Source organism: Raphanus sativus, chromosome 4 (genome assembly GCF_000801105.2).
Source record: "Raphanus sativus cultivar WK10039 chromosome 4, ASM80110v3, whole genome shotgun sequence".
Lineage (NCBI taxonomy): Eukaryota > Viridiplantae > Streptophyta > Magnoliopsida > Brassicales > Brassicaceae > Raphanus > Raphanus sativus.
Genome location: NC_079514.1, coordinates 33,986,336 through 33,996,966, shown reverse-complemented (window position 1 = coordinate 33,996,966; position 10,631 = coordinate 33,986,336). Strand labels below are relative to the sequence as shown.

Sequence of the window (10,631 nt, the reverse complement as noted above, 5' to 3'; positions counted from 1 at the left end):
ATAGTATCAAACTAAATTAATTATAGGGCCCAATTTTTTTTTACTCAAAGGCCCATCAGAAGATTGAGCCGGCCTTAGTTTTAAGATTATTGTTTAGTTTGTTTATGATTTAGGGTTTTATAATTTACTAAAGGATTTAGTGTTTTTGATATATATATATATTTTTTATCTACCTATAAATTCAACAATCAATAGTATTTTGGGATTTCATATTTGATATCTTTTAAAAAATGAAACAAAATAATAAGGATTTGCCAAAGATTACATTTTAGCCATGTTCAAATTTAAAAACACCTGGTTCGTGGTTGATTTTGCATGCGACGATTTTTTCTTTTTTGTGAAACCATTTATGAGAATGAGAACAACAGAAAAGTAACTAACTATATATAGAAGAAAACATGACGTTGTTGGTATTGTTTTACTTTTTACCCTCTGTGGACGTTACTCTATGTCACATTTCTCCTCGGAAAAGTAAAACCTTCGTTACCTCCAACCACAAACCAACCAGCGTGGTCCAGCCAGGACGACATCACATGATAATGATTCGTATCAAAATATCTTTCTGCATATTGATCAATTCTACTTCTCTCATCGAGAGGCTTTGGTTTGCTCTTCGTAGAGAGCCCATTAACTACGTCTGCAATAGTTCCTGAGGCCCATATATGATCCATAATCCACCATAACTGCATTTCTGATCCTAAGACAAAGTTTATCAGAACTAACATTTGTTAACACACAATTTAATCTGAAATTCTTAGGCTCAACTATTTTTGTTATGATTTTATTTATATATTTTTTTCTTTGACATTTTTTGCAAGAAAATAATGTGCTTAACATTTTGGAAACAAAATCGCAATTCTTGTTGGATAGTTTACCAAACAAGTGATGATGCATGAAGCAATTTAATGGACCCATCACATCTGGCCAGCACCAATGTTCACTTTATTTCATGATTCTGATATTTTCTGAAGAGTGGGTAGATTTTCGGAAACAAACAAGATTAAAATCCCAACTTATCATTTATTTATTAAGATTTTTTAAAGGGTTTCCCAATTTATCAATTAATTACGAGAATTTTCAAAAAAAAATTGTAGCAATGGTATCCCTTTATATATTTAATGGCCAAATCCAATCATTGAGTACTGATATATACATTTTTGACAATGAGGAGAAAGCTGACTCTGGTAGTTGACATTATTTGTCAAAAATGCATATATATATATATATATATATTGTAGCAAGTTTTATCTTCGAAAATAAAGAGATGATCAATACCAATATTGTTGGGACGAGAATCAAGTAATTACTAGATAACATATTTCACAAAACAAATAATTAAAAATTTAATTACTTCTACAATATAAAGCTAGGAACATATGCTTTAAATCGAAATTGAATACCAAAATTTCGTATCTTTTTTTTGAGACTAAATTTCGTATCTTTTTCAAATTAACTTGGATATCCCAAACCTAAACCTATGCAAGGACACAGATTAATTTTCAAAACTAATATCATAAACATATACAACATGCAAATAAATGAAAAATTATGACAAGATTTGCTATGTGAATTAAAGTCAGATAAGTGTTTGTAAGAGTGATTTCAATCATAGTAAATTATTGTGTACATTTTAAATAACTAAAAGTAATCCTGATTTTTCGATTTCTTCCATGATTAGATTGGTATATAGTCCGAGGTACCCCGTTTATTAAAAAGTAAAATATTATGTTTGTAAACGTTACAAATTCGTTTTTTGATTAATTTATAATGAAACTCATAATATTGTTTTAATCATAGTAGACCACTGTAGACGTTTTAAATGGCTACCATGACCTTCAAAATCAGTTTGAGCTTAAACCCAACATTCTTAGTTACAGGAAAATCAGGCTCGTGAAAAATGCTGCAGCATGTGAGATCATAAACCTATGTCATTTTATATATATACTTGCATGCAAGAATAAGGTTAGATAAGGTTATAAAGAGAGAATAAGAATACATACGTATTATACATTTAATATCCCCGTAGGGACAAAGAATTATGCCATCTATGTGACCCATTATGGTCGTATAGATCACGCGAGAAATGAATGAATATTATAAATTTCTTGATTTTGTAGAAAGGTATTGCAATTAATAACTCTTTTTTCCTGTTAAGTTAAAAAATAACATTTTTTGGATCATTTTTTTAATTATCGTTTGTGTGTATAGTAAATCGGTAGAAGCGCGTGACTTACACGTAAGTAAAAGTGAAATTTAAAGGAGATGCTTTTTGCTAGTTATGATTGGCATTGACTCTCTTGTCCAAATGCCTTTGTAAACTTCAGCTTTTTCCTGTCTTATTTGTATGATTCCATTTTCAACCCCTTTTAATTGTTTAATCCCAAACTGCCCCAACTTTTTGTTTTCTATCTTATGACCCCCAAATCTCCAAAATGACAATTAATTAAATAATGGTCTTGGAAAGAGACTAGTTTTCTACGGCACGATGGAATTAAAAACCGGAATCCAATATACTGACCTAAAATCAAGTATTATTTCATGTACATCATTAATTTATTTGAGACGTTTTGTAATAAAAATATTTCTAAACTGCACTTCATAAATCATAAATGCATCTTAGTTTAAGATTCATTAAAGCATGTTTGTCTCTCTCTCCTGACAGATCTTTAATCTTTTCGCACTTTGCTCTCCACATGCTTCAAATCACTAATCTCACAGTGTTTTTCTCTAATCTCACATTTTCTTTTGTTATAAATTTAGCAAACTGTTATAGATAGCCGTTTAACTGTTTAATTTGTCTGAAAACTCAATTTTATTTCTCTTTTGTTTTACTTTAGAAAGAACATAGTTTAGTGGTGAAACTTGAATTTTACCGTAATGTGTGTCCCCGACACCGTGCAAATCAGAAGTTGTAACACTGTTACCGAGCTCAAAACTTGCATAGATAACCTCGCTAATATTATTATAACAATCAAAATTTAAATTGGTCAATCTGACGAACACTTCTAAAATCACTAGCGTCCAATTTGTTATAATATATAATCGACAAGCTTTTGGCCTTTTTCTTCAATCTCAATGTAAGAAAGTTTTGGATCTTTACTATGATATAGTGTTTCTTAAGTTAATTACTTACTACAATTAAAAACTTATTCAACATGTGAAGACCAGAGTGTATCTTTGTCCCATATATTAAAAGTTTTAACATTTTGTGAGGAAAACATTTAAACTTTCGATTTAAAAACAACTTTCTACTCAATTATAAGGTAGCTAACTTAACGCATTACAAATATATAATAGCACTATTATATGAAATAAACAGTATATCTATTTGGTTTCACTTTCAGCCAAGTGTTTGAGAACTATGGATTGTATTTGTGTAATTTTCAAGAGCAGGTAACAAATATAAAAAAACTTATCTGTTAATTATATTAACAAATAACATAACACTTTTGATCATCGTGAACTCTAGTTTCTTATTTGGAATTCTTAACTTCGGATAATAGACGGTTCTTAACTTTTCTTAGATTTTAATTAAGAAAAACTAAAAATCGTCTCTTAAATAAAAGATATAAGATTCGTCTTTTTAGCCGAAAAATAAAAAAAAAAGTATTAAAAAAAAGTTAAATCATGAGTTAAGAATTCTGGTTAAGAGACTGGAGTTAATCATGTCCTACTCTTACTTTTTATCATAGTTATGACACTTTTGATATTTAAAAATAAATGTTTTTCCAGGGATTCTTTGACAAACGATAGTCTTCTTGGTACTGGAAGACAATTCGGGTATCCGACTATTTGACGTTAATTAAAATAATATCTAAAATATAGTAAAGTGAAAAGAAGAAAAGAAAAGTAACTTAACCACATTGCTAATGTTTCCCTTTACAGCAAGCATCCTATGTATCTTTCCCTTTCTGTCTCGGAGAAAACAAGTTTTTGGAGGGAAAATTGTCAATATATATAGAGTAAACGTTATATATATATATCCTTTTGTGGATATATTATGAGAGAATAATTTTTTTATTTAGTAAAAGCAGTAAGATTAACAGTTTTGTATCGTAGTTAGAACTTAGAACTCTTAACGTTTTTAAATATATTAGGTTGTTTCAAGTTTACAATGAAACCTCTATAAATTAATAATGTTAAGACTACACCAAAACTATATTTTTAATTAATTTATAGAGATTATTAATTTATCGATATACTAATTGAACCAAAAACTCAATTTAAGACTATAAATTATATTAATTTATAGAGATAGTATATATTAATTTATCGAGTATCAATTTAAAGAGGTTATAGTGTATATGATTATCCAAACGTAGATTGGGTTTTAGCTCACAGACATAGTTAGCAAAACTAACTCTCAATTGGATTCAACTGTTTAGTTAGTGGATGACTCTCGTAAACTAAGTCACAATAGTTGACGACAAAAAATATAGTGCTTACCAAATAGTGACCAAAGATTGGCAACCAAGCGTATGCGCTTGAAGCCAGTTACAAAAAAGAAAAAAAGTGTATCGCCTGAACAAGTGTACTGTTAATGTTTTTTTTCAAAAAAAAAAAAAAACTGTACTGTTACTGTGTATTCATGAAATAATTAAACTGAGACCAACAAACATTAAAAATGTCAAATAAAATAATTTAGACAATTTTACCAAAAAAAAATAAAAAAAAATAATTTAGACAAATGTTGTTTGGATAAGTTTGACAAAATGGTAACATACCATCAGTTCAAGTTATTCTCATTGAACTACTGGTCAATGGTTTGATAATCGATCTTAATCTTAATTAGTTGGCCAAAAACACTAAGCAACACCAATATTATCTTTATTTTATAAATGTACTCATTTTCGTTTTTAGTGCCTTATTCAGTTATCTGTGCTTAAGTTGGTAGTGGTACCAAGCTCATACTGACTTGACGATTTCCATTGGCCATATAAATAATGAAGTGGCTGAGTTAGTGCATTCTGCCAAATATTTAAAAGTTGGAATTATTGAACTGAATGTACAAATTATTTCGTTATATATATGCATGATAAATATGTCTTTTCTGCAGATAATTTTTTGTATGATTAGAGTTAAGTAGAATAGGTATTTTAAAAGTAGAGGAGTTAAGAGAATGTGTCACAAGAAAAGAAAAACAAACAAAACAAAACGTAGCATCCTAATTCCCTAATAATCCTATGCGTAAAAGAAATAGAACGGGACAATGAGCAAACCGATGGTTGAACAACTCCCACCTAGATTCCAATGCGCAATACAATAGTTTTCACTTTTTAGTAGTTTTTTTCAATGATAGGTCATCAGCAATATATATTTCACAATTTTTAATCGAAAGTCGTTCAAATATTGACAAAAGAATAAATATGGATAATATTATATATATATATATATATATAGTTTTGTTCTTTTTGAAAAGGCTTTTATAGATATCATGTATAGTTTTGTCTCCTTTTGTTTTCGTTTTTCTTGGTTCATCACAAAAATAGTAACCAGAGATTTTTTTTTTTTTTGTAAACTAATCAGAGATTTTTTACCCTCTGGCTTGTCTTGTACATGTCATTTTCCATCAATTACTTTTGTGTATACCAACTATCGAAGACTCCTTGTTTCACCACCCTTAGAGACTGATTTTCTTTACTTGTGTAAATGATATGAATATTCCTTTTGAACTATAATTATATGACGAGTTACGAGAAAACATGCGATGTTATAATTTTGTAATAAAAATATGACTGTTGCATTGTGAAAACCTTTGTTAAAAATGACGGTTGTATACTCTTGTAGTATTATTATGTAGTTAGAGTGTTCCCGGATAGACCCTCTCTCCAGGTATGCAAATGGGCCCTAAAGCATAGGCCCATATCCGTGTTTGTGTCCAGAAATCATGACTTAGTTCCCTCCAGCAGGTTTCACAACCTGGGTGTAGGAAGGAGCCCGTCCTTACCATTGGGCCATGATGTTCTGGACAACTATCTTATCTTTATAATAGGGTTGAAGTTAAATTATTCCAATTCATTACTATTTTTTGTAAGATAGACATTTTCTATAAAAAAAATATCAGTCTCTATTTTATTTATATCTTAAACAATTCTATTTTTAGAACATATTATATTTTAAACAAATATTAGAGTAACTTTTATTATTATTTATAGAGTTTTTTTTTGTTTTAGAAAAAATAAAATATATTGAAGATCTTCGTTTATGTTGATCACAAATTTGATGTTAAAAATAATCATATTTTCCTGTTTTACATTATAAAATTTTGACATTATTTTATTTGTTAAAATACAAATCTCATAGTTTGAACAGAAAAAATACAAATCTTATAAATAAATAAAAATGTTTATTTTCTAAACATTTCCTATTTTATATCATCAGGTATAAAACGCAAGGAAATAAATCCCAAATACTGTATACATATTTAAACTCAACTAGAACATTTTATAAATTAGAACAACTACCATCTATTGTTTTGCATTTTATAATTTTTTTTAATATATAGTTTTACGTGTATCGATATCCCACGTAACATGTTGTGCTTTTAATGCGAAAGAGAAAGTCTCCAAAATACAAAAGCGTAAAGATTTTGATAAAGGCTATAAAGAAACGGTGACTGATGATGTAAGATTCTCTCTCTCTCTCTCTCTAGGGTCAATAAAGTTTTCACCAGCTCTTCTTCTTCTTCTTACAGTCTTTTTCTGTGTTTGCGCGCGTGGAGAGAACAGCTTAATTAAAAAAAAAGAGAATATCAAATCTTTGCTACATATCTTTTGGCTGTATCCGTATATATGTTGTTTCTTCCTATCAGAAACTCAGATTTGTCTCTCAATGGTGGAAGAAGAAGACAAGTGATGGCTCTGTTTCTTGGAGTTTAGTTTTTTTATGATTCATTACATCTGAAAGGGAAATACAAATCAAATCTCTTGTTTCTTTCTCTGTCTCTAAGCCCAAAACCCCCCATTTTCAAATTGCTTCATTTTGAGATCAGTACAAAGTGAGTTTTATTTTCTTACATTTTGTTGATTGTTAGACCTCTGTGTTTCAATTAATCAATAATCTTTCTTTTGTTTACAATAGGTTCTTTTGGAGATGGGATTTGAAGACAAGAAAATGCAGAGTAAGAGACACAGTCGTTCCAAAAGGTTTGTTCTTTAGCTCTGTTTCAGTTTTTTATTCTCGGGTAGTTTAAATCTGTCCAGATGCAAAGTTATCTCGCTGCTTGATGGGTCAAAGTTTGAGTTAGATTTAGGACTAAAAAGGTTTAAACTTTGGTCTGAATCTTTGTTTATGGGTTTCAACTGGTTTTTGATTGATTCTTGGAATCTTGATTACTTTAATTTTTTTTTTAGCTGGACTGTTCCTGAAAAGAAAAAGCTTGAAGAGGATAATAATAATAATAATATCATTGTTTCTTCTCTGAATGCTTCTCAACGCTTCAAGCTGGTGAGTTCAGACCCAACAACAACAAAGACAACTTCCCTTTTCATTTATGATTTTTGCAAAGCTAATATAACACTCTCTAACTGTTTCTTTTCCTCAGGACTTACCTCGTTGCTGTGATAAATCTTTTGAAACGAAGAAGGAAGTAAAAGTCCAGAGCTCTCTGAAACAAGAGGTTTGCCTTTAAACTTCTTTTTTACCTCTCTCATCTACTCAAAGCATTGCGGACTTCGACGTCTTAATGCGATTCTTACATTACAGATTCAAGAGCTTGAGAAGAGGTTACAGAACCAGTTTGATGTTCGTGGCGCTTTAGAGAAGGCATTAGGCTATAAAACACCTTCTAGAGACATTAACTCTAAGGCCAACTCTACTCCAAAGGTAGAATAATCTTTTTTCTTTTCCTGGCGATGGAATGTTGTTGTGCAGCTCACAGATGATTTTTATATAATTTTTGCAGCCTGCAACAGAACTGATCAAGGAAATAGCGGTGCTAGAGCTGGAAGTTTCACATTTGGAACAGTATCTTCTCTCTTTGTACCGTAAAGCATTTGATCAACAGTCTTCTTCCGTATCTCAAAAACAACAACAGACTCCGAGTTCACCTAAGTCCACTCTTAGAGGCAAACGTCTGGACTTCTCAACGACACATGAACCTCGTTGTTTCTCCTTTGACAACAGACTAAAGAGCCCATGTTTGGTCCAGAAGGAACCAGATTCTCCTAGCCTTAGCTGCAGACAAGATAACTTAACCATGGAACCTAGGTGTTTCTCCTTCGACAGTAGACTAAAGGAACCTGGTTCTAATGCTCGGAAACTCAACTCAACAGTAGATTCTCAGGGCTTCTCCTTTGACAGTAGACTTAAGGAACCTGGTTCTGCTGCTAGGAAACTCAATCAAGAAGCCCCAACAGTAGAATCTTCTCAGTGCTTCTCCTTTGACAATAGACTGATACAACCTGGTTCTTCTGCTAGGAGACTCATTCAAGAAAGCTCAGCAATCGATTCACGGTGTTTCTCCTTCGACAATAGGCTGAAAGATCAGTCTCTTTACGAGGAAGAGGACAATGATTCATGTGTTCGCCGTTGCCAGTCCACTCTTAACCAACGTTCCGCCTTCAACAACCGAATATCTCCACCAGAAGTAAGTCTCACACTCTCTTATCATTATTACATCATTAGAGTTAAAACAAAGTGTGTAATAACTAACAGCTCACTTTTGATGCAACAGTACGTACATAGTGGATCAAACACTGCAAGCCTTGCAGAACACATGGGAACAAAGATATCAGACCACATATTCATGACACCAAACAAGCTATCAGAGGAAATGATAAAGTGTGCATCAGCTATATACTCCAAGCTCGCTGACCCTCCATCGATGAACCATGGTTTCTCATCCCCAAGCTCATCTCCATCATCAACAAGCGAGTTTTCACCTCAAGAACAGTTTGATATGTGGAGTCCAAGCTTCAGGAAAAACTCTGCTTTTGATGATCAGTTCGAGTTCAGCGGACCTTATAGCTCAATGATCGAAGTGTCACACATTCATAAAAACCATAGGAGAGGACGTGACCTTGACTTGATGAATCGAAACTTCAGGTCAGCCTAGCAGCTCTATCAGAGTGTTTTCTCTTGTTGTTCTTTCACTCAGAATGTACTTATTGGTTTATTATACTTATGCAGGTTGATGATTAAGCAACTGGAGAGTGTTGATCCGAGAGATCTTACTCAGCAAGAGAAACTAGCATTTTGGATTAACATACATAACGCACTTGTGATGCACGTACGTGGTTTACTCTCTCTAGTCCTTTGATCTCTTACCTCTGGCTTTGTTGTAATACTTTGGTTTTCACCATTACAGACATTTCTAGCAAATGGGATTCCACAGAACAACGGGAAGCGATTTTTACTGCTCTCCAAGGTAAAAATATTATCAACACACTTTTCTTGGTCCGCTTCAAGAATGATACTGAACATTTTGGAATCTGCTTAACATTTTCCAGCCAGCTTACAACATAGGAGGTCGCATGGTAAGCATAGAAGCGATACAAAGTTATATTCTTCGCATCAAGATGCCTCGTCCTGGCCAGGTAGGTCTCACTTCTTGAGTATCTCACAACTACAGATTGTCAATGTGACTGTGTTCTTAAGTTATCTACCTTTCTATTTGTAGTGGCTGAAGTTACTACTCATTCCAAGAAAGTTCAGAACCGGAGATGAGCATCAAGAGTATTCCCTCGACCATTCTGAGCCTCTCTTATACTTTGCTCTTTGCTCAGGCAACCATTCTGATCCGGCGGTAAGTAGAGAAGGCTTACACATTTGCTATCTTGTTTGAAGTGTTAAGAGATCTTGAATGTGTTTTTCTTTGGCTGTAGATTCGTGTTTATACGCCCAAGGGGATCTACCAAGAGCTAGAAACCGCGAGAGAGGAGTATGTTCGTGCAACGTTTGGGGTAAAGAAGGACCAGAAGCTAGTCTTACCAAAGATCATTGAGTCTTTTAGCAAAGACTCAGGTTTGAGTCAAGCAGCACTGATGGAGATGGTTCAAGAATGTCTCCCAGAGACAATGAAGAAAAGAGTAAAGAAACTTAGCTCAGGGAGGTCCAGAAAGAGCATTGTTGAGTGGATACCACATAGTTTCGTGTTTCGGTATTTGATAGCCAGAGAACTTGTTTGATGAATCTGTTCTTCTCTTTTGTAATGGTTATTGGTCAAGTGTATAGGAGGAGGGGAATGTATGTGTAGAGAGTAGAAATAGAGAGAGGGAGAACTGCATGCCGTTTGCCGGGATGATGTTTTGGCTTTGTTGTCTTTGTTTTATGTGGTTACTGTGTACATACTAAATCAATCCCCTTATTTTTTTTTTCTATGACCTTGAGGACTTCCTTTCATATAGAAATATCTCAATTTCTCTACTTCATATTTATCACTTGAAAATCACTGTAATGATGATCATTTGTAATCAACTATTTACATATTAATAATATTTTACACAATTAGGACACTACAGTTTCTGAAGAATCTGCTCTTATGCTATCCCTCACAATCTGAGGAAGATCTGTGAACAAAGTTCCAGGTTCTAACTCAGATACCATTTTGATTAACCTATGGCACATTGTGCTGAGAGTTTTTTAATAGTCTTTCCGTCCTAGTTGTTAAGTGTCTAGCAAAATTGTTATAG

The 10,631-nt window shown here is 32.5% G+C and overlaps 1 protein-coding gene across 2 annotated transcripts; it reads left to right on the top strand.

Moving 5' to 3' along the window:
• Nucleotides 1–6,641: 6,641 nt before the first annotated feature.
• Nucleotides 6,642–10,317, top strand: LOC108829907 (uncharacterized). 2 transcript variants are annotated; one of them, XM_057009626.1, is made up of 12 exons: nucleotides 6,643–6,997; nucleotides 7,081–7,145; nucleotides 7,353–7,446; nucleotides 7,544–7,618; nucleotides 7,705–7,824; nucleotides 7,904–8,587; nucleotides 8,675–9,045; nucleotides 9,130–9,229; nucleotides 9,308–9,367; nucleotides 9,450–9,536; nucleotides 9,620–9,745; nucleotides 9,825–10,317. In XM_057009626.1, the coding sequence occupies exons 2-12, from the start codon at nucleotides 7,093–7,095 to the stop codon at nucleotides 10,125–10,127; spliced, it is 2,073 nt and encodes a 690-aa protein (XP_056865606.1). In that variant the 5' UTR covers nucleotides 6,643–6,997; nucleotides 7,081–7,092; the 3' UTR covers nucleotides 10,128–10,317. The 2 variants fall into 2 exon arrangements, with proteins under 2 accessions (XP_056865605.1, XP_056865606.1); XM_057009625.1 differs by having other exon boundaries at nucleotides 6,642–6,997; nucleotides 7,904–9,045.
• The last annotated feature ends 314 nt before the right edge of the window (nucleotides 10,318–10,631 follow it).